Genomic DNA, 24,500 nt, shown 5'->3' with positions numbered 1-24,500 from the left:
AGCATCCTCTTACAAGATTCTTTTGCCTTTCTAGTATTCTCAGATATGCTTACTTTACTGTTTTGAGGGTTATTCTGTATTTAGTATTTGCGTGATTTCATTTGGAAACAAATTGCTTTAAATCTTATCGTTTTACCTATTTCAGTCTTCTTCAGTTTCTCCAAATGGATGCATCATAGAGATCTATAATGAAGTTGTTACAAGGCATTTTGCGCATTCTTTTACCTCTCAAGGCTTTCCTGCGTTTGCATGCTGGATTGTGCTGTCCTAGCAGGGAAGCTATAAATAGACTCTCTGATGCAGTGAGGCAGCTATGCCACAGTGGCCTTGGAAATCTCAGCTTTCACCTGTAACTCTGCATTCCCATTCCCACCGACCTCACTCTTGCAGTAGCAGGATGCAAAAGGGACGTAAATGATTGATTGCTGCTGGTGGTGTCTAAAGTCTGAGTGTATTAAATTTGATGGAGCAATGAAGACTAGAGTAAGCTGTGAAGCTGCTCCTATCAAAAAGGGGTAGGGATATAATAATTACAGTTATTGCGGTACATTACATTTTGGTTGTTTGCACAGGTGACTTTTAAATTGAAATTAATATTATGTTATTACCAAAGTTAAATACTAATTTACAGTCCGTCCTTGTTTACAGAAGTTACTTTAACGTTTTTAATCATTTAAGTTTATAAAGTACTTGTATGTATTAAACTACTATAGAGTATATGTTTACATTGTGAAAGATATTTTTTTTTTTTTTTCCAGTGTGAAAAACTCAAACTATTGTCTCCCATCATATACGGCTTATAAGAATTATGATTATTCAGAGCCAGGAAGACACAATGAGCAGCCAGGCCTATGTGGCCTGAGTAATTTGGGAAATACATGTTTCATGAATTCCGCAATTCAGGTACGTACTTCAGAATAAAATGAGCTTCTCTTATTACTTGGAAATTAATCTCTTGTTATATTTTGTCATGTTTGGAAAGTAATATTAAGAGACTCTATTAAGTAGCAGGACAGGATTAAAAGTCAGGAAATAGTACATCTATATTGGTATAGTAGAAAAGTTGATTTACATAGCTGCATTCGTTTCCCCTGTTTTTGCAGTGATCAATGTAAGAAGGAGATTTGACCAGCATTCTACTTGAGTGAACCCTTAAGTGGGATTCTTTGCTTTTTGTAATGATTGCCGTGCATGCAAGTCATGAAAAATACTTTTTCATTTTGAGATGCGCTTGAGTACAGATAGTAGTGCTGAATGAACTGTCAAAAAGTAGATGACTGGTGTATTACTGGGCCTTTCTTTTTATCATGTACTTTCAACAGGTTAACATGCAGGGAACCTTTGAACATCTTTCCCTTTGACCTTTCCCCTTTGAATAGCTGCTATTTCATGGATGAGATATTTTACAGGAATGCAATACCTTGTTTCTTTGTTATGATCACAAGAGAAATACTAGTATACCTAGTATTACTGTTACCAAGACAAAAAAAAACTTAGTCCTTTTAAGTGGAAGCTGCAGTGGTAGATTAATTAATGAGTAGAAAGAACTAGTAGTTTAATTTGGTTTTGTTTAGTTCTGGACCTCATGTTTTGTCATCAAAGCAGTCTTAGGTCAAAAAACTTTAAAGTATATTTAAGTTCTCATCCACATTTTTCCCTTGCTGAGTATAAAGATACTAGATCTTAACCAAGCATATTTCAGAGTTAATCTCCTGCTTTGTCATCACAAGGATTCCAGACTTACACTTGTGATTTCTTTGGGTGAAATAAAAATTGATATTGAATTCCTTCTTTAGCCTGTTTAGGAAAAAAGTAGTTTCAGATACATTTGTAAGCTAAGTTTATGAAGTTGTTGAAATATGTTCAAAAGAAGAAATATTCCAGAGTTTCATAGTCTGTGCAGATTTTCAATCCCTGCTTTGTATATAGAATCAGAGAATAATTTGCGTAGAAGGGAGCCCAGAATGATAGCGGGTCCCGCCTCCTGCTTGTGTGCATTACGCTAGTCCTGTCACTGTGCACTTCAGAGAAGAGACTGGCTTCACTTCTCTGTACCCTTCCATTAGGTAGCTGTAGACAGCCATGAGCTCTCCCCTTCGTCTTCAGGTTGAACAAATGCATATAGCTCTCAGCCTTTCCTTGCATATTGTTCTCCAGCCCCCGACCATGTTGGAGGTCCTTCTCCACTCTTATGTTGGGAAGCCCCAAACAGGACAGTGTTCCAGCAACAGTCTCACAAGTGCCAAACAGAAGGGAAGACTTAGTTCCCTTTGCCTCGGGATACTATTGCTAATACAGCCAAGCTTGCAGCTGGCCACCTTTCCCACAAGGATGCACTGCTGGCTCTTCCCCATTTCCACAGAATAGGACCAACAAAACTGTTTTCTAGCCAATCAGCCACCAGCCTGTAGTGATTTATGGGGTTATTCACTGGTTATTTCATACTTATTTATGTAAGGCATCCATAAAATTCAATTTATTCTTGTTTCTAAAAATGTTTTCATGAGGATACTTGAGAAGTTGAACATTGCAGGAAGTAATTCAAATTTTTTTTTTAGCATGCTGCACAAAAGACTGCTAAACTGAAAGGGGGAGGGACACATTTTGCCATGTCTTCTAAATAAAAAAGCTATATGTAACCTTTCTTGATTACTGAATTACGTCATTATGCTATTGTAAAGAAGAAAACAATATATTTCTGTGTCTATTTTATGAACCAGAATTATCTTCTAAAGGTTGAATTAAATGAATATTCTTAGTACATAGTGAAATACTTTTTTCTATGATGCTACACTGTTCATCAGGATAGACTGCTACAAACAAGGATAATTTTGATTACTTAAACCTTTGTTAAACTGGTATACATGAATTTGCAGATATGTAGATTTAAAAGTAACCTTTTAAGTGAGAATTATAAGCCTAAACCTAAGGGTTATTATAATTATAATTATAGCCTAATAACCTAAGGGTTATTGCCTTTAGGAATCTTACGCAGCTTAACAGACCTATCACATCTCACATCAGTATCCCATTACGTTAACTGGATTTAATTCTGAGGTCTGCATTCTAAATCAGTCAGCTTTGACTTTATTGCTTTTCAGTTATATCTAGGGAATCAAGTGTTCAAATAAGTTCTGAGAAACTAGTGTATATTAATAAATACAATTTTGCTGATTCACAAGACAGTGCTCTGGGTAAGAAAATTAGGTGTTTATTGAGCAGTGCAGCTTTTAGTTTGGCATGGTACCGTAGTATGTCCTTGATGGTGTGGTTTTTTCAAATGCATTATTTGGTAGCTTTCTTACCAGGGCAGTGTAAAGTATCCTTCAGTTCCATGTACTATCTCTCAAATAAAGTATTGTTCAGAGTTCAGTGTTATCTAAGAAATCAATTAAGGTGCATTTTAATGAAAGTATGACATATTCTTAACACACTAAGGTCTCGCGGACTGCAAGTTCTACTGTCTTCTTCCTCTTGCCACCACTTCCACCTTTTTACCAATTACACTGAAAGTATACACTTTGCACTAATTTGCCATTAATTTCATCTCTACTGTTATTGGAGTAACATTGATTTATTCTGGATGGAGGTGTCATGCCTATGGCTGAAGCACTCTGAACATGTTTGTTCTTGTCTAATCTTGGAAGCAATGAAGGGATGGGCCCAGATAGTATGTGAATGGCAGACTAGGGAATTCTGCCACCAGATGGGTGTGCTGCCATTCAGCTAGACCTTGACAGGCTGGGAAAATGGGCAGACAGGAACCTCAAGAAGTTCAATCAAAGGAAATGCAAAGGCCTGCACCTGGGGAGGAATAACCCCGGGCACCAGTACACACTGGGGGAGGAAAGGGGCGGTGGGTGTGACCAGATGGAAAGCAGTTTGGCAGAGAAGCACCTGGGGTCCTGCTGGACAAAAAGCTGAACAGGAGCCAGCAATGTGTCCTTGCGGCCAAGGCAGCCAACGGCCTCTGGGCTGCATTGACAAGAGTACTGCTAGCAGCTCAAGGCAGGTGATTCTTCCCCTCCACTCAGCGCTGGCAAGACACCCCTGGCGTGCTGGGTTCACCTCTGGTCTCCTCAGTACAAGACACAGGGACATACTGGAGCAAGTCCAGCAAGAGGCCACAAAGGTGATCAAGGGATTGCAGCATCTGACCTACGTGGAGAGGCTGAGAGAGCTGGGACTGTTCAGCCTGGAGAAGAGAAGGCCCCAGAGCGATCTTCAATCTTCTCAACATGCATAAATGCCCGGGGCGGGGGGAGGGGATGAAGAAGATGGAACAAGACCCTTCTCTGTGTTGCCCACCAAAAGGAGGAGAGGCGATGGGCGCCAACTGAAACACAGGCAATTCTATTTAAACATAAGAAATTTTTTTTTTCAGTGAGGGTTACCAAGCAGTGGAATAGGTTTTCCAGGGAGGCTGTGGAGCCTCTGTCCTTGGAGATATTCAAAATGTGCCTAGACACAGTCCCAAGCAACCTGCTCTAGGTGACCCTTCTTTGAGCAGGGGACTGGACTAGACAATCTCCAGAGGTGCCTTCCAACCTCAACTATTCTGTGATTCTCTGATCGGCTTTGTTACCTACTCTAGCTTATCTACCTTCTTAAGGTGTCTTCCTTCACAGTTATGTCAACACAGCTTTGTTTGTTTGGATGAATCTGTTTTCTTTAAACAAAATATTTTACTCTAGAGTTTTAGATTCTGAAATAGTTTCCAATTCCATTCATGTTCTGTTCCAAAAGGTCTGCTTTGAATCCCTCCATTCAGTCAGTGCTGAGTGTAATCACTGTAGCTTCCTTCAACAGAAGCAGAGTTTAGTTTATCCACTCTCATGCTGATTACCAGTTTTCTCAGATATTCGTCCTTCCCAGACAGTATTGTGTCCTCTTACTGTTCAAGTAAGAGCCATTTCTGTGTCAGAAACCACTTCATTTCTCAGACAGCTTCTCTTTGCTTTTATCTCATGTACAGCGACGATGGTTGTATCGGAACTGTTATAAGTGTTCCTTGAAGAAGGGGGCCAGTTCGTTGCTCATCTCACTCTCCATGGTCTGACAAACTTGTCTGAAGGTTTTTGCCCTGTAACCATACTAGATGGAAGTGTGATAATCCTGGCAGTTTCTTAAATTTTTTTGTAAGTTCATTAATAGCTCTTCAACCTATAGGTAAGGTTAGGCTTGCCCTTTCATCCTTCTAAGTGGTTATTGTAAAGAGACATTTGTTTTTCCAAGCAGGGACTTTGTGTTACAAAGCTCAAGACTACTAGAGGAGCAATGGTGAAGACATGGGCGAGATCCTCTGTGGTACCACAAATAGCTGCAAGCTGAGTAGGAGTAAGGCGAGGAAGGATAAGATACCATTGTATTTCTCCCAAGTGCTGTTGTTTTATCACTGTTTCTTATTTAAAAAAGCAATAATCCAATATTTCATATTTTGGTTGTATTGGAATTTTTTTATAAATGTTTCAGATTCTTTTGAAGGGGTATTCCATGTATCTAATTTTAGTTTACTTCAGTGCTAACACCTAAGCCTTGCTTTTTATTACTAAGGCCTAAATATCTGCTTTTGCAGATTTGAGCATTAAATAAACAGGAAAGACAACAGGGAGCTTGTGGACTTCATGAAAACATAAATGAATTATTGACCCTGTATCAAGCAAATAAAAAAATGTTTGGCAAGTAGATGTTTTATTCACATTTACTTATGTCCGTGTCTGTTCTACACTGAAAAAAATTAGAAGAATATGAATCTCCTGAAACATTGCTGTACTGCCACCTGTGGATGTTTCCTAAGTATTGCTTTGCCCTTTTGGTGGGATACCAGTGATCAGAGCTCTGTGGGAAATGTTTGGTTTTTTTTTTCTTTTCCAGTGAAAACCTGAGTGTTCACAAGGTTTTAATTTTGTGATTCAAAACTAGAAGTAGTAAAGTAAATGCTTTAATTAAACTTCTTTCCCCCACCCATTTTTATTTTTTATTTTTTCCGTCAGTGTGATTATATATACTTGACTTTCAAACAACAGCTGTTGGGAGCTTTGCAATGGGTTATTTCAGCAGTTTTCGTTCTTCAGAAGGCAGTTAACATTCCCTCTACAGTTACTTATGGCAGTGACTTTATCCGGACAAAACATAACATCTTTCACCAAAACCTGAAATTTTTAGTGCTCTGTTTCAGTTGCCATAGGCATACGGAGTTTGGGTTAAGGGGTGTACTAGCTGAGTGCTTTTTCGCCTCGTCTGACACTAAGTGCTTCAGACAAAAGATAGGCAGGTGTAAAGTAATTCACTTTTTCTCCAATCACTTGGATCTTTCTTTCAGGCAGTCAGCTCCTGGTCTTTTATTAGAAGGCTGAAATAAGAAATTTCAATGTCCCTTGCATAAAATTGTTATTAAGTAGGACAGCTGAAGAACCATGATACTTAAAGGAACACTCAATTTTTAGCTCAATTTCATGATCTTACTGTCTGCTTCTTATTTCCCTAGTTCACTGGCATAAGAGGTAATGGTGCTTTCTCTGCTTTGAAATGTTATTTTTATCATTATTTCTATGTAATATACCTTATGGGATGTGAATAAATGTTTCGTTGTTACCTTAGGATCATCAGATAATTCAGGTTAGAAGGAACTTCAGGAGGTTTCTAGAGCAACCTCCTGCTCAAAGGAAGGTCAGCTCTGAGGTTAGGCCAGGTTGCCCAGGGCTTTATCCAGTCTGGTCTTGAAAACCTCCAAGAAGGCTGCACAGGCTCTCAGCTCCACTGCTTGACTGTTCTTACAGTGAAAATGTTTTCCTTCTATCCTTAATCTCTCTTGTTTCAACTGATGCCGGTTGTTTCTTGTCCTCCCATTATGCATCGATGTACAGAGTCTGGTTCCATCTTCTCCTTAACTTACCTGTAGGTACCAGAAGGCTGCTGTTGGGTCTTTCTGAAACAGCCTCTTCTGCAGTCTGAACAAGCCCGAATGCTTCAGCCTTCTCTCACAGGGCAAATCCTCCCAGGCCAGACTGTCTTGGTGGCCCTCTTTCTTCATTAGTTTTATTTTCTTTTTGTCAATTAAGCAGAGTCCTTGCAAATTCTTTTATCAGAGTTTTCCCATACTTAAATTAAGTGGATTTAGAGAAGTGTAATGTGACTGTTTTTTATTTTTCCACCTACATGAAGGTTTCATAGGACCATTATGTCCTAGAACCTAGACAGGATCATCACTGTCTAGTATTGGAATTACAGTATTCCAGTGAGGCTACAGCATTAATAGATATAAAAGGCACTAAAAGATTATTTATTGTTCATTTTCCTGTGCATCTTAATGGCTCCCACACCCTACTAGTTACAGCTGTGCTCTCTAAACAGTAGACTGTATGTGTCTTTACAAGTGATTAGGTCTTCTTTTTGACTCAGTAGTTTAGAATTCTTCCAGGGTGTTCATATGCATGTGTATGTACATCAACAATGCATGCAGTATTGCATAATACAGCTAATGCACAAATTATGTGAAGCATCGTTTCATCCAGTCACATTGTTTGATTTTCTTGGAGGTTGATTATGATCCCTTGATATTGATTATATAAATAGTTGTTATCCACAGATTGTTCTGCTCCAGAAAAATATTTTTTTTCCTTTTTGTTTCCTTGTTGTCCAAGTAATTACTGTATAACATGGAACTATGACTTCATTGTTAACCTGAACACAGCTGAAGACCGATCTTTCTCTTCTGTGGTTTGTTTCATACTTGGTCTTGGAGTTTCTACATCGTATTCTATCTTTCCCATGATCCTTTAGCTAAACGACCAGTTTGGGTTCAGAGACTGAGCACTTTACAGAAGTTTTGTTGGTTAAAGAAAACTTGTGGAGACTGCAGTACCTGAAATGAGGTGCCATTCTGTTACCTCTTTAGTTCACAAATGGTTTTCTGTAGTTTTACCACATTTGTTCAGCTTTTTTGGTTTCTATTATTCTTCATCTGTCAGTATACTTGTTAGTTTACCTATGTCTGTGTTTTAAAACAAAAAACCCCAAACCACTAGGTTGAAGAGGGCACATAAATCTAACGACTTTGCTGTCTAGTAGGTTGTCCTGGTTCTAATAGTTCTTTTTTTTTTTTTTTAATTGTTGCTTTCCATAAGCCTTCCTTGATAACCTACAGCATACCACATCATGAGAAAATTATAATGTAGGCTTTCTTTCATATTGGTTTCTGGATGCTTTTTTTCCCCCTGTGACTTTAATCATGATCTTAAATAGTTCTCCATTGTCAGTCTTTTCAAGAAGCAAACAAGTTTGTAATTATTTAGCTTTGTCAGTTATGTTGAAAAGATTAGTGGGTATGTGGCCAACTGTCTTAGTTCCTTTAGCAGCTACTGTTTTAGAAGTTGTGGCATCTAATATTTTAGAGAAGTCAGCTCTGTATCTCAGAAGTTGCTGTGTTCAGATAGATACTTGTACATTCCAGTACTACCATCAGCGTCATCTTATGTTAGAATGTGGAAATTCTTATAAGGAAAAAGCTAAATTATCTGTAGTAATCTTCCTGACTTATACATACAAATTAATATTCTGAGAAAGTGACAAAACTCATTTATCAGGTGAAAACTAGGAAAAGATTAATTAGTTCTTTGGTGAAACAACACACTCAGCACATTGTGTAGTGCTTGAATAAGAACCTATAGAAAAATGTGGGCGTGTTTTGCATTATTTAATTCCTTGTTCTGGACATTCCTCACACTAAGCTGATAAGCTGAAGTGATTTGATTTCCTAAACCAGCCCCAAAATAATCCAGAAGAAAAGTGAGGAGAAAACATAGTTTTTTGACAGGTTAGTGAGATGAATGTTTATTGTACAATCAGATGGGGATCAGCAGAGAAGGGGCAGGACTTCTTTGGGCAGTAGAATTTGTCACATCACTCAGATTGAACATGCAATTTTACCTAAACTGTAGTTCTATTTATAGTTAGGTTAGCGTGGTTTGCGCTGTATTGTTTCCAGGTATCTGGTGGAACTTTGTAGTCCATGCATTCATTTAGGTTGATGCTAAAAATAATCTTTAGAAAACTCTGACCACTTTTGTATGAATTTGAGAGACCAAGCATTTCTCCTCTTAGCTGCATGGGTCAGTTCAGAACTGACAAAACAGATCTGTGAGGTAGAGGGTGCTTCGGGTCACCACGACTAGGAATAAAAGCTCTTTTCCTTGCAGCAAGAAAAAAATGAGCTTTCTTCAACCCTCAGCGTCCAAAAGGGCCTGTAATATCAGGATTTTTTTGCAGTGTTGACAGCTCATTAAAGCTTTTAAGTGAGGAGGAAGAGAAAGGAAGGAGTGTGATATAGGCATGAAACTCAGCGCTCTACATCATCTGACTGGTTTTGTTTTGTAATATTACACAGGTATGACAAGCAGAAAGAGGAATAACTTATTTCCTCCCGCTCAGTAAAGTTGTAATTCTTCTAGCCTCAATTCTTGCATGTTACGCAGTAGTGTATGTGGAGCTAAAATTTTTGTTCTTCCCCTTGTTTGCAGAGGAGCAGGTGAGACTGATGAAATATTTGACCTTTCTTGGAATCTTTAATAGAGAATGCAGAAAAGTTTTTATAATATTTAATGAAGAAACTGCTAAATATATATATATGCTAAGGCATGGTACGGGGATCATTTCCAAGTGATGGAAAAGTTTTTGTTTAAAGGGGTATGAGTAGTAGCATACAAAAATTCCAAGTGGTTTCCTAAAACTGTAAATCATACTTCAGTGACTATATCCTGCTATCTCTAAGTGTTGACAGAAGAGACAAACTGGTACAGTGGATAAGTCATTATCTTAGTCTAAACCAAGGCCCTTGCTTTCCTTGAACTAATTTCAGCTCTAAACAGCTTCACAAAATTTAAAAGAACATAGGAACGGCTGCACCAGTTCTGATTCAAGGTCTAGTCCATCTAGCATAGAGTGCTGTCTTCAACAGCATCCATAAGCAGATGCCTAGGAAGAGAAAGAATAGGGCAAGCATCCTCGCCTTCCCTTCCCTCCCACTCCTCCCAAAAATCTCCGTTTTCAACTATTTTCGGTTCACATGTTGTTTCAAATGTGGTAATTTGACTTAATAAGCGCTATTGGCTCTCTCTTCCATGTACCTATGCAGTCTGTCCTTGAGGCCTTGTAAACTTTGTGCATCTGTAACAACTTTGAGCATAAATTCTTTTGTTTTGAACCTTGATACAAATTGTTGTCACACTGTGGTTGGCTGGACTGCTATGTCTAATAAATTCTGATGTAAAGCTTTTGCAAAATATTATGTACGTATACCTTGTAATGTTAGCTGCAGCCAGTCTTTGTTTTAAACTATTATTTGTTTCTGGAAAAAACGTTTTTGGTTTTGGGATTTCTGTTTTTTTTATTTTTCCCTTGTGGGCACTAGGCATTCCAGTTTAAAGTATGGCTCACGGTTTCTTTAACAAAGTTCAAACATCCTCTGTTTAGAACTAATTCAAATCACTGTTCTGTTTTTCTGTTTACAGTGTCTGAGCAACACACCTCCTCTTACAGAATACTTCCTCAATGATAAATACCAAGAAGAGCTGAATTTTGACAATCCTTTAGGAATGCGAGGTGAAATAGCAAAATCTTATGCAGAGCTTATCAAGCAAATGTGGTCAGGAAAGTTCAGCTACGTTACCCCAAGAGCATTTAAGGTCAGTAGGGAATTTAACCTGAATGTACATTGTCAGTTTTGATTTTGTAGCTTAAGTATACAAGCTTACAGAAACATGCAAGAATAAGAATTTGAAGCAATATTGATCAGTATGCAGTTCATTCGTTTAACTCTTAAAAAGCTGGGATGTATATAAGTGTCAACTGTCCTTGTGCTTTGATCTTTGAGAATTAGCTTTGCCTTCCTGTCTCCATTGAAAAGCTTGTCTTTTATAACTTTGTAAGTTTTACCTTTTCAACTTTTCTGCTGTAGCATGTCGGAAGTATCTATACTTTATGCAACTAAGGTACCAGAAGTATTTGGTTTGGTTTTGTTTTGGTTTTTTTTTTAGACACAAGTGGGACGATTTGCACCACAATTTTCTGGTTATCAGCAACAAGATTGTCAAGAGCTACTGGCTTTTCTTTTGGATGGATTACATGAAGATTTGAATCGAATTAGGAAAAAGCCTTACATTCAGTTAAAGGATGCAGACGGGAGACCAGACAAGGTAGTGTTATCAGTGTTCTTCATCTTCATTTTAGTTAAAGCTATACATTGCAAGATACTTCTGTATGATTGTGCGCTGAAAGGTTGGGACACTAATCACATGTTGCTTTTTCTGGAAGAGATTTCAGAAAATAAGCCAAGACCTTAAAATGGAGATCTTGATCAAGTACCTGTGTAAATTTCCATTTATTTGGAAGATAATTGGGGGTGGGGAGTGGGAGGGTGTTAAGACTTTATTAAGACCTTTTTGTTCAATTCAGTGCTGAGTTCAGTTGGAAAATCAATTTCCATTCTGTTGTTCCTGTATTATTATACCTGCAGCAGGCAACATTCTGACTCTCTCAAGTACTCTCACTTTAGGGAAACTCCTCTAGCTGTGAGCATGTAGGTAATTTCTTTTGTTATGAGTTACTCCAGATGGAATTTTTAGTTTTATTTGCTTTTGTCTTGCCCCGAGCCACTTGGAAGTCTCTCTCAGACTGTGTAATACCACTGACAGAATCTCTGTCCTAGGAAAAGCATACATCTCTTAACCTGTGATCCTGACAGTAACATACCTTACAAGTCCTCTGGAGTGAGATTTCTGTGTTTAGGTGGTAACTGAGAATGTTCTATCAAGTACTCTTACTAATAATTCTCACTATTCGTTTCCTTCTACTTTGTCTTAACCCAGGTTGTGCTTTTATTACAGGTGGTTGCTGAAGAAGCCTGGGAAAACCATTTAAAAAGAAATGATTCCATCATTGTAGATATATTTCATGGCCTTTTTAAGTCCACCCTAGTTTGTCCTGAATGTGCTAAGATATCTGTAACCTTTGATCCCTTTTGTTACTTGACACTTCCATTACCCATGAAGAAGGAACGCACTTTGGAAGTTTATTTAGTTAGAATGGATCCACTTGCAAAGCCTATGCAGGTAAGCTGCTTAGTTTTTGTACAAAACTTTTGATTCACGTGGCACTAACAATGAACCTGAGCTCCTTTACATTTTTTAAGTTTAAAAGTACAATAAGCAAATACAACAAGCTTTAGTTTTCTGGTATGTGTTCTAAAGTCCCACTTAGAAAGCCCGAGGAAGACTATACGTACCTTCTTATTTCTGTCAATTTCAAGGAAGATACTGGTAATTTCTTTATGGTCCTGTTAATAAGGCTGCTTAATCTTCAAAATGTATGCTGTCCTCATTTTTTATTTTAGTGTGGCTATAATGAATTTGTATGGTTGTAAAACAAAAAAAAACCCAATACCTAACCAAAACTTAATTCCTCAGGTTTTTAGCCTCAGAAGGCAAATATTGGTAATAAGTGGTGCAAAAAACCCCATGACTAAATGTATTAGGTAGTCCTGACTTCTTCTATGCTATCACTTAACAGTCAAAAGAAAAAATTTCAGATTAAATTTCTTTGTAAAGAGTATCTCTCTTGCCTTTTTTTAGGAAGGATGGTATTTTACACCTTAGAATGGCAGGAAACAAAGTACATAGGTTATGGTAACAAAATAATCATTAAATGGTAAGCAAGGATAGATGCAATAAATAAGACATGGAAAGTTAGGCAGACTTGCAAAAAGGCTTTAACACCTGAAATCAGAGTACTATAAGAAGGAAAGTGGGGGAAAAGAGGGTCTTCTCAAAGGCAACATGAGTTAGGGAAGTTGAAGATAAATGGATATGTATTAACTAGTGGGAGATGAGCCTGCCAGAATTCTAATTATTTGTGAGAACAGGTTTGCACAAGGGACACACAGTAGTTGAAGATGACCCTGTATGACATGTGAGATGGTTTATACAGGAATGAATAGAGTTTAGGAAGAGTACAAGTTTAGCAGAGCTTGTGTGAGCCTAAATAACTGTAAGACTTGAGGAGATACCAAACACGTGTTGTATTTGGCAATTAATTACAAAGTTATAATACCTTATTTCTAATTAATCCTGTCTTTATATATTATGCAAATAACAGGTAGGAGTCCAGTGTGAAGTTTCATTACAAACAGCAGGTGTAGTACACTAAGGGAAGCCACAGAGAGGTTTTCTTTAACTGTTAATCATCAGGTTCTCTCTCTGCATGTGACGTTAGAATTCAGTCCGTATTCACTGCCTGCCATTGCTTTTTTCCCCAGTAATACTTTACAAACAACTTGTGCTGTATTCCAAATTTAAGAATCCAGTCAATAGCATGCATACTATTTAAATGCTTAAATCAGTAGGCGCTGTTGCAATATAAATCTAAGTAATTGGTGCTGTCAGTCTTCTTATGGAGGAAGTAAAAACATTTTAAAAAGCATTGTATAAACTAATAAAAGTAGAATTCAAAGTGTGCATGTTTGTTTGAGTAAAGTTGTGAAGGTAACTTCTACATTTTCAGCAGGTTCTGGCGTTTGTGTTAGTTGATTTAAATACTTTATCCCTTAAGTTCAAGAATCTGAAAGAAGTATGTGAAGTATGCTGAACATGTGACAAGTTGTTTGGTTTTTTTCTCATGCATATCTGTTCTTTTAAGAAATTAAAGTGACATTTTATTTTTTCAGTACAAAGTAGTTGTTCCCAAAATTGGAAATATATTGGATCTTTGCACAGCATTGTCAACTTTGTCTGGTGTTGCTGCAGATAAGGTAGGAATGATTTCTTATGTAAAGCTCAATGATGAACGTTTTAACATGTATTAACCTGATATAATGATTTATACTCCACTTTCTTTTTAGATGATCGTTACTGATATATACAATCACAGGTTCCACAGGATATTTGGCATGGATGAAAATCTAAGTAGTATTATGGAACGCGATGACATTTATGTGTAAGTACATACAACATGCTTCATGTCTCTCTGCAGTTTGTGTAGCTCTCCGCAAAAGATTAAAACCTAGACATAAGATAAACATAAATCTTGGGTGGGTTTATTTTTTAACTTTTCCCCCTTTGTAGCCTTCTAAATGACAGTTGTCCTTTGTATTTCTTATTGGTTTTCTTTAGATTTGAAATTGCTATCAACAGAACAGAAGATACGGAACAAGTTATAATTCCTGTTTGTTTAAGGGAGAAGTGCAGGCACAGTAGCTACAGCCATAGTGGTTCTTCACTGTTTGGCCAACCTTTTCTCATAGCAGTGCCTAGAAACAATACTGAAGATAAACTGTATAACCTGCTGCTGCTAAGAATGTGGTAAGTTTGTGGTTTAAAGAAAAACACATTTGTTACGAATAATGCTAATAGAATCAGTAGGCTCTTACCTTTTTCATGCATTGCTAACAAACCGATTAGATTTGAGTACTTAGTCTTTTATCTGCTTTCTGTTAAATATATTAAATCTAAAATTTTAGCCACTTGAGATGTGAACTAGTGTGGATTTTAATTTGACTTTTTGTTAGCGTGACCTCATCCAAAAATTGCTTGAGAAGACAGTAGAGAGTCTGTATTGTCAGTTTAGGGGAATTAATTCTGCTGTATACATAAGAGTTTGTTAGGGCTTTGTAAAATGGAAATGTTTTGCCATTTATTCTGCTATGGTTATGTCTTGTATCTACTATACAAGTCTATATAGTAATTTATGTTGTAAAACTGTATGGTACATGCTTTCTGAAACTAGGCTGGAATAAGTGTCATTATGTGGAATAAATTATAAACATAAAACCTCCAATTTAAATTTATGCTTCATTTTCCATGGATGTAACTTTCTCTGTAACTGAACCCATATATTTTTGTGTGTGTGTAAAAAATCTGGTTAATGAACAGTTAAAGAAGTGATTTCTGGACAAACAGGGGCTAATACCAAGAATCAAGTTGTATAAAATCAGGTAACTGCCAGAAACGTAAGACAATAGATGAGCAGGATTTCAGATGTGCCTGTAACAGTAGACATGTTAGGCAGTAAAACTATTAATTCTGAATAAATCATAAAGAAGTGCAGGAATACAGTTCACTAGAAATTATTTGCAGTAACTGTTTAATTATCTGGCTTGAGCAATGTAAATATTTTTAAAATCCATTGATACTAACTGTTGCTTTGATTTGTTGTATTTAGCCGATATGTAAAAACGTGTACTGAAAGTGAAGACACTGAAGGATCCCTACATTGCTGTAAGGACCATGGTATCAACGGTAATGGCCCAAATGGAATACATGAAGAAGGATCTCCAAGTAAGACTGGGATATCTACACTTGTTTAGTATTTTTGTTCAATTTGAAACTGAAGTTAATTCTGTAGTGTCTTTCAATTATTGTTGTTCTGCCTCATTACTTCCTCCTTATTCTTCTGATTGTTTCAGGTGAAATGGAAACAGATGAACAAGATGATGAATCCAGCCAGGATCAGGAACTTCCTTCAGAGAATGAAAACAGCCAGTCAGAAGACTCAGTTGGGGGTGACAATGACTCTGAAAATGGATTATGTACAGAGGATACTTGCAAGGGTCAGCCACTGACGGGACACAAAAAGAGATTGTTTACATTCCAGTTCAATAATTTAGGCAATACTGACATAAACTACATCAAAGATGATACCAGGCATATTAGATTTGATGATAGGCAACCTAGGCTTGACGGTAAGTCATGGGGAACAGGTTGGGCAACATTTGATTCTGATACTTTTTTCTGACTCCGCTTCCCAGAATAGTGTTTCATTCTCTCTGTGTGCTATTTGATATATCTTTTTCCCCAATAGTAAATTCTGTATAAATACTAGTTCATTACTGTAATTAACTCTTAGAAATGCAGAAGTTGTGTGTGTTTCAATTTTTCATCTTAAATTCATGCTAGCATTGTCAACTCATTTTGAAGAGTGTTTGCCCAAAGTTAATACAATTTCATGTAAAGCAAGAAATAATATTGAGAGAAAACATGTTTTTTAATCTTAGAAAGATCTTTCCTTGCTTTGGATTGGGATCCTGAATTGAAGAAGAGATACTTTGATGATAGTGCAGCGGAGGTAAGCTGTTTATGTTGCTCCCCTTTCCAGCACTAATAAAACTTCAATGAGAAAACTACAACTGAATTAATGTGACATAAGAGATTGTAAGTCTTCAAAAGAAGCGGCTAGTATATCTTTTTTTCGTGTTATTCATAGTAAATATGTTGTCGTAAATACACTTCATTTACACATCAAAGTAATTAGCAAATCTGAGGCTTACTAATTTGGAAGTAAATCTGAAGCTGTGAAAACTTCTTGCTTGAATGGTTTCTGATCAGTTTTTTCCATATATAGGAGCTTTGTAGTTACTCTTCATAGTAAGACGACATCACTAAAATGAGTTTTGTTTCATTTGTTCTCTTAACTCAAGAAATACTTCTCTTTAGGATTTTGAAAAACATGAAAGTGTGGAATATAAGCCTCCCAAAAAGCCTTTTGTGAAATTAAAAGATTGCATTGAGCTGTTCACAACAAAGGAAAAACTAGGTGCTGAAGACCCATGGTAAGGACAAAAAATTAAAATTGTTATGTTCTGCGGTGTATTTCCCAAAATGTAATCAAAAACGCACTAGAACATTAACAGAGATGCCCAACTTATTTCTTAATCATATTTTGAATCTTGTCATTTCAGGAGTAGTTGAAAGTTCCCCAGATGTTATCTACTTTGATCCATTGCTTAATTAAAACTGTTACCATATACAGAAGGTTATGTTTGTATGGGAGGCAATTAATGCATTCAGAACTAGCAGGAAGGGTAGATCCGTAAGAGATTCTACTCTGTGAACTGTGATCCACAGTGAATGAATAATATTGTGCTAAATCCAACACAGTGGTTTGAACAAATATTCCTTGTCGAGATGAGAAAGGTCGGTGCATGCTGAAGTTTGTTTTTTTTTTTTTATGCAAAGGCATAACTTTCCTTGCATTGATATATGGAATAGGGATGTGCTTAAACAACAGGTTTGTGGGATGGGAGATGTCTGTAGTCAGTAGAAACTCTCAAATTCATGTTCCAACCATTAAGTTTTTGGCAGAGACTTTTATTCTGATTCATGGGTCTTCTGAATTATGATTTGGAATCACATCTGAATATTCACAATTATAGGATGGTCCCATAAGATTATTCTTCTCCAGGAATTTTCTAGCAGATAAGAATCCTTCATCAACACCTGAAGCTCAAAATCTGAGTTTGAAAAGAGGGTCTGCCACTTTGTGGGTTTTTTTTTTTTGTGGACACTTAAAAGTTTTGGAGACTTCCAAACTTTGTCACCAGAGATGCTCCTTTATTTGGGCAGGGGAGGGGGCTGACTTAAAAATTCTAATTTTTTTTTCTGGGTTGGCTAGATTATACAACACTGGATAGACTATTTGAGATCCTATATAACTCAAGTATGGTGAAGCACTTGCAGCAAATTTTAAGCAGAGTATTTAAACTACAAAATACAACTGCTACTGAAGTCAAGCATTTGGTACTAGATACACCTCACCAGAGGTCATTAGCTGCAGTCTTTCTTCATTTGTCAGGTCTTCACAGGTCTGATCTATGAGAGCTCATCACCCCTAGTCCAGCGCTATTTGTATTCCAGATATTCTAAGCCAGCTGGGAAAACAATTCTTCAATTACAGCCTGCCCTTACAGTTCTCCTTACTCCTCTTCTTTATCTGATGTTGCTATGTAAAGACACTTGTGCAGTCTTTTTTAATTAGGGGCCATCTCTTTTTTCTTTTTTTTGCTAGATCTTTACTACTTAGATACCAAGATGTAGTATATGTGTAGATCACTTCACAGAAGAGTTGCTTCCATGCGTTGTTCTTACTTACCTTCCTCCCTGAGCCTTAGTTCTTGAAAGATTCAAGTATGCATTGCAGAGTACAGAAATCTATAGGTCACAGCCTGTTTAGTAGTTGCCTAAGGAGGCAAATTTTTCAGTAAGGAGTTTTTTCAAGTTCTCATAGTCAGAATTATCTGGTTTTAGTGGTAGGTGGGATGGGGTGGGAGATGGATGAATTTGGAAATTGAAACTTTGAAGAACCACAGTTGTCTGGGGTTTTTATGGCTTTTCATATAATCAATTTTCCTGAAGTATTTTCATAACCCTTTGTCTTTTTTATAAAATATGAGAAAGCTGTGTTTTAACTAAAGATACAGGACTGCTGTAGGAGATGAGAATCCTATATTGACAGATGCCACTTTCGTGTTTCAAATGTTGTCGAGCTTCGCTGTGAGCACGCTTGCACACTATCACCTCACGTTTTAAACTGGAAGAGATACCAGTGGGATTAGTAACAGAATATGGAGCGTGTGTGTGTTTCAGCTTTTGCTCATTCAGTTCTTCCATGTTACTGACTTTCTCTATGGTAATGTATTTTAACGTACTTGTAGACTGTAGTTATTTAAAATTGTTTTTTCTGTTTTCTTACAGGTATTGTCCAAACTGTAAAGAACATCAGCAAGCTACCAAGAAGTTAGACTTGTGGTCACTGCCCCCTGTACTGGTAGTTCATCTAAAGCGCTTTTCCTACAGCAGATATATGAGGGACAAGTTGGATACATTGGTTGACTTTCCAATAAAGTAAGAAACCTAAACATTTTGATGCTAGAAGTGTAAAAGTTAGAATGACTAGGGCACATGTTTAATCCAGCAGTTAGATAAAACAATTTTGTTCTCGGCTTCCATGCGTGGATCCTGTAAACACTGATGACAAAATGCTTGTCGGTGAAAAGTATGAACTTAGAAAAATAATAGTAGATAAGCATGGGAGAACTCTTATCAGTAGTTTTGGCTGAGATTACTGGGACTACACTGTCAGTGTAGGCTGGTGTATGTGGCTTTCATGTGCAATATAAAGTAAAGGGCTCAAAAACCACCTAAATGTGAAATGGTTAAAAATATTATTAACATGATCTTCTTTTTGTTGTTTTTGTTTGTTTGTTTGTTTTTGTGTGTGTTCTCATATTTTTGTTGGTTTGTTTGTTTTGTCATTGGTTTTTTTTTTTGTGGGCTTTTTTGTTGTTTGGTTTGGTTTTGTTGTTGCTTGGTTTTTTGGTTTGTTTGGTTTTTTGTTTGTTTGTTGTTTTTTTTTTTAAACAGCGACTTGGACATGTCAGAGTTCCTTATTAATCCCAATGCAGGCCCTTGCCGCTACAACTTGATTGCTGTCTCCAACCACTATGGAGGAATGGGAGGAGGGCATTGTAAGTTGATCTCAAATATCATCATTCTACATGTCAGCTTTCTTTCCATGTTTATTTTAAGTACTGATCACTCTGAATCAATGATGTTTTTTAGTGGTTGAGAGCTAATTTTTTTTCATTAGCTTGAAATGCTTTCACAAGTATTCTAATGCAAAAATCTATATGAAATGAACTTTCAAGGGTATTTGTAGGTCCTTTTATTCTTCTGGCTATGCATACTGTGAAAAGATAAAACATAAGAGCTCCCCAAAAGAGCTGCTGGACACTCACAGCTGATTTTGTCTTACTTGTCTGTATTTTTATACATTGTGTATCTCCTTGAAATAAGAGAGGAAAATGAAAAAGCGATTGAGGATTTTATTGTGACTGTGCTTTCTCACTCTACATTCTCTTTAGAAAGGGAATTATACTGGTTAAGCTTTCTTTGCTTAAAAAAAAGTGTGAAAGTATAAGTCTAATAGTGACAATAGGTTTTAGTTAAATGTCAAGTGCTTGACAGTAACAGACTCTAGCAACTGATTGCATTACATGTATGAAGATACGGAGTCCTTAGACATTGTACTTTTTTGTCCTAGATACTGCTTTTGCAAAAAATAAGGATGATGGAAAATGGTACTACTTTGATGACAGTAGTGTGTCCACTGCATGTGAGGACCAAATAGTGGCAAGTACCTTTTGTGTTTCTAAAATTGGGACTGTTGATGATGTTTTCTTCTTGAGGGAAGAAAAATGAAGAGTAAATCATGAACCTTACAGTAAATTTGTAGGCATTAGTTTGTGTTCTTTCAAAGGACAGTACAAAACAAAAATGGTTTGATCCAATATGCAAAGATAACTTGTATGAAAGCTTTGGATTTCTTTGTAATTTTACCTTGTAGACTTGAAAGCAAAGAAAACAATGGATAACTTGGATTTTAAGTGTTTTGTCTGGAGCCTCATGAGCATATTACACTTCTCTCTTTTACAGTCCAAAGCAGCATACGTGCTCTTCTACCAGAGGCAGGACACGATCAGTGGAACTGGCTTTTTCCCTCTTGACCGGGAAACTAAACAAGGTGCTTCAGCTGCCACAGGCATCCCACTAGAAAGTGATGAAGACAGCAATGAAAATGATAATGATATAGAAAATGAAAATTGTATGCACACTAACTAATGGGAGAACTAGAAGCCATAAAAGAGACTTTCTTCCAGGGGATACCTATTGAAAGAGTGAAATTGCCCACCAAATTAAGAATAAAAATCTGAGATGGGGAATTTCAGATAACAGAATGTAAATCTTTATTACATTTTAACATGTGCAGTACTTGAAGTGAAACAATAAAAACTTAAACGGAAATTGTCTCTAATGCATTTACAGCATTGTATTCACAAGCTATATATAGGAAATCACAAATAAACCCCTTTTAAGTTTTCTGCTGCTGTTCTGATGGATTATGTTTTCTTTTGTTTTGGATGTGAGTTAATAACTAAAATATTAAATCTGTGGACTTCTGACATTTATTTTCTTAGTACTGCAAGAATACTACTGCCAAGTCTAGTTTCTGGATGAATATATACATATTCCTTAGGCTGTCACACAGACTACAAATAAAAATGTCATAAATATAATAGCAGTAGTTTTCTTGAAACAGCAAATTTTTGTTTCTCCCTAAATTTTTTTTTTCAATTTGGTCACAATAGAAGAAATAGCTTGAAAAGGTGTTTTAACCTTTTGTGATATAGTTGAGCATCCAGAATATTATGTTCATCTTACTGCTGCTGTGGAACAGGTTCTGGATTTCATGCTGCATTAACAAAAAGTTTTTCAATTAAATGTAAGTATCCTTTGTTGCTTGTTGGAATCTACTCTGCAAACATAATTCCTGTTATCTTGCTTCTAAGACATGCATAATTTTAATCTGGTGTCAGTCCAAAATTTAAAATTGTGCTGTAAGTTCTCTCTCCCCGGTTTTTGTAGTTTGACAGCTTGCAAACTACTCTGTAATAGGGTCAGACTTAATAGTATTCTGTATCCATAGTAATGACTGTGTATCGGGCTTAGATGAGAATTTTTTCAATATAACCTGCCTTTAAATTGTTAATGAACAAAACTACTTTAAAGGTAGGCCTGTTAATTTTCTTAGTGTGTTCCTGATGGAATTCACCATAGCCTTACAGCATATCTGAAAAGGTAACTCATTGTAAGAGAATTGGCATTTGCATGTTCAAGTCAGAACCTGTACAGTATATAAGGCTTACAAACTTTGAATTGGATTTTAGTTAACTATGTTCAGGGGTCCAGGATGCCAAAATTAGTGTGACAGTTTGAAACATTTTTTAATTTGCTGCTTTCCCTTTGATCTAGTTGGAAGAATGTATTGTTGATTTGTATACAATACTGCCTTTGAGAGGGGCTCTTAAGTGCGGGGGCACACTTCACATATCTACTACCTGGAGAATTGCTTTGTGTCCCACTGTTTAAACAAATAATTTAAAAAAGAAAAAAGCAAAAAGTATGATGTTCTTCACTTGAACTAATCAAATACAATAGGTTATAAATTGTGTATTGTAAATAAAAGTTCACTCTGTGAGTGCACATTTTGGTAAATTATTTATTTATGTTAGCATTAAAAAGTTTAAAAAATTGCATTTGACCAGGATATAAATGAGGTATGTTGGACATGGCTTTGCTTTATACCTTGATATTAAAACTGGTGTTTCATCCTGGTATTTTAAAGCTGCTTTGAGGTTTTTTTTTTTTTTAATGTAAACTAACCTCCTGCATGACAGAGGTTAAAATTTTGTCTGCACTTGAGTTCACTTGGGTTTACATTTGAAATGCGCATGTTTATTTATACAGATTTCAATAAAGCTATTCAAGGCCTTATTTAGTCTTCCATTTTCTTACAAATTCTTTTCCCACAGTGTTTTTTTAATGGGTTGTCTTTGTCTAAGACTTATGTTATTAGTTACAAAATGGCTATTTAACGACCAGCACAAAATAAGATGAATAGTATTTCCAGAAGATAGTATATATAAAAGGGATTCTCTCCTGTCATTGTCTGGCTCATTTGAATGTTTTCAAACATTTGTAAGGCTGAAAAAATTTTTTGTTTCTTGTCATAAAAACCTATCATTTGTTTTTTTAATAAGTAATACTGTAACAATAATTAATCAAAGGGAAAGATACTGAGATGGTTGATGAAATGAGGCAACATATTTAACAATAGACAAACCAATATGGCGGGGGGAAATGATATGGGCTTTTGGCTTAAAACCTTGTATTTAGGTGTGGAATACAGTAACCCAACACAAAGCTACGTACTTAAATAGCTTGTGAGTTTAACTTGCTTATTTTAATCGGAGCACTTGAGAGATGAGATTTATCTGTGGTGTAGAGGAAGTAATCCCAAAGAAGCAATCATCTCTAAATAACACACCCAAAGAAAACCTCTACATTCACACTCCCGTTGGTTTTCCATATCCTGTTAGCCTAGAACTTGCTTGGAAAACACAGGAAGGAGCAAAGGATCTGGTTTGACTTAACAGAGTCTCACTTTGGAGTTTGTAGGTGGAGTTTTAATATCTGATAACTCAGTCTCCTAACGCACTTCATTCTCCCTTTGAAAATGCACATATATATACACATACATGGGATCTTACATTAGAAAGAATGTACTTACCTACTAATAGTTGGATCATCCAGCTAGAGTTTAAAAGGGTGTTGATCAAAGTAATGTTAGAGGAAAAAAATTACATAGATAATTTTAAAATTCGTTTTTGTTATCGTTATCTTGGAAGCCAGATTAACACACACTGAGTTTGTAGGCTTCCTGATCAGATATAAAAATGAGGAACCTTTCTATATGACTGTCTCAAAGGTTTCTGGGAATTCAGTCAAGTTGTGAGTTTTGTAAAACTATTCTGTATTCACATGTAAGGTACGATAATTCATCCAGAGTGGACAAGCTTAAAATGAAAACTACAGAAGGCATCTTATCCTTTACCGTGTCTATCAAAAGTTATTGTCACTCAACTAGTCATTTATATAGAGAAGTGAGTCCTAACATCTCTTTTTATGAATCATGTTTGATAAAAAGCTATGGTATGCTTGCTTTTTGTCAGTTACATTGACAGCAAGCTTTTTGATGGAAATGTACTAACTGATGGAAAGTATCAGCATAACCCCCAAAATGATAAGATACAGTTAACCCTGTTAGTGTGAAAGTCACAGAAACAAAACAGAGTAGGAGGCAGAGACAGCTTGCAATTCCCAGTTACTCCACAGATTTTGTGACAACAATATGTCATTTCAAGCCTGGCTGGGAGGGAAGGAGAGGTGAAGAGGTAACGCCCAGGGCCTCTTGTTTTGGTTGGCTTCAGGCAGCATTCTGGATGCTTCGGTGCAGCTCGATTCCCTGATCTCTTTTGTCATCCGCTTAAATGTAAGTTCTACCTGCCTTCCTGGCACACTGAAGTAAAGTTTGCAACTTAGTTGAGATGTTGATCGTTGAGATGACAGATGAGAAAAGCTGCCAGATGTTAACCTGCCAGATGATGTAGAAACATCTGCATCTACAGCTAGTTGCTGATGGGAAGGCCACAACCCCTTCTAGCTTTCCCAGCAAGTTAGTGCTGCGTTATGGAGTGCAGTGTATTTTTTTTAAGCATTTTGAAATAAATAAGAAATTAATTGGCAAACCCACCAGTTTTCTTCAAAAATTATGCCTTCTTGATGTCAGACTCCGTAATTTCAGGGTATGGTTTCTCATTGCTTCTAAGTACTAGTTATTTTGACAAAATCACTATAAATGTAGTGAAACAACAACTATGAGAGCTTTATTTGATAGAATAAGCATATTCTTAGCCTGCAGGCAAATTGCTGTCTTCAGATTTTAGTTCTTTTTCCTTGGGGGGGTAAACAAATTGTGAAAACAGTTCTGCTTTCTTAGGTCCAACACTGAATGCTTTACTGGCATGGCATGCTCCTGAGGCAGGGAGGGAGACCTGTCTTTTAGAAAAGAAATTAAATCTTGGAATGGCATGGAAACCCCAGAAATATGACAAATTTTTGACCAGTTATCCCATGAGCCGGGTTACTATATGCCAGGTAGCATTAACGGTCATCCTGGGCCAAATAATGCAAAAGCTGGTACAGGTTTCAAATGATAAAGAATTCACATCAGTCAGTATGGTTTTATGAAAAGTAAGTTTCATTACTGGGGAAGGG

At 36.6% G+C, this 24,500-nt stretch overlaps 1 protein-coding gene across 3 annotated transcripts in view; it reads left to right on the top strand.

The window, feature by feature from the left end:
* Window positions 1-22,157, top strand: part of USP15 (ubiquitin specific peptidase 15) — a 66,488-nt gene extending 44,331 nt beyond the window's left edge. Inside the window, exons 8-22 of one of the 3 annotated variants that reach the window (XR_012658565.1) lie at window positions 759-903; window positions 10,509-10,682; window positions 11,034-11,192; window positions 11,883-12,107; window positions 13,718-13,801; window positions 13,892-13,986; window positions 14,163-14,351; window positions 15,211-15,326; window positions 15,455-15,730; window positions 16,043-16,113; window positions 16,466-16,597; window positions 18,519-18,668; window positions 19,188-19,291; window positions 19,867-19,955; window positions 20,259-22,157. Coding sequence is in view for 1 of the 3 variants with exons in the window: in XM_075080935.1 (XP_074937036.1) it covers window positions 759-903; window positions 10,509-10,682; window positions 11,034-11,192; window positions 11,883-12,107; window positions 13,718-13,801; window positions 13,892-13,986; window positions 14,163-14,351; window positions 15,211-15,326; window positions 15,455-15,730; window positions 16,043-16,113; window positions 16,482-16,597; window positions 18,519-18,668; window positions 19,188-19,291; window positions 19,867-19,955; window positions 20,259-20,444 (2,179 nt within the window). In the remaining 2 variants the exon portion in view is untranslated. The remainder of the gene's footprint in view (window positions 1-758; window positions 904-10,508; window positions 10,683-11,033; window positions 11,193-11,882; window positions 12,108-13,717; window positions 13,802-13,891; window positions 13,987-14,162; window positions 14,352-15,210; window positions 15,327-15,454; window positions 15,731-16,042; window positions 16,114-16,465; window positions 16,598-18,518; window positions 18,669-19,187; window positions 19,292-19,866; window positions 19,956-20,258) is intronic. The other 2 variants (XR_012658564.1, XM_075080935.1) reach the window with 2 other exon arrangements.
* The last annotated feature ends 2,343 nt before the right edge of the window (window positions 22,158-24,500 follow it).

This window comes from Phalacrocorax aristotelis, chromosome 1, assembly GCF_949628215.1.
Source record: "Phalacrocorax aristotelis chromosome 1, bGulAri2.1, whole genome shotgun sequence".
Classification (NCBI taxonomy): domain Eukaryota; kingdom Metazoa; phylum Chordata; class Aves; order Suliformes; family Phalacrocoracidae; genus Phalacrocorax; species Phalacrocorax aristotelis.
The sequence above is the reverse complement of the archived record's forward strand: the minus strand, read 5'-3'. Positions and strand labels throughout refer to the sequence as shown.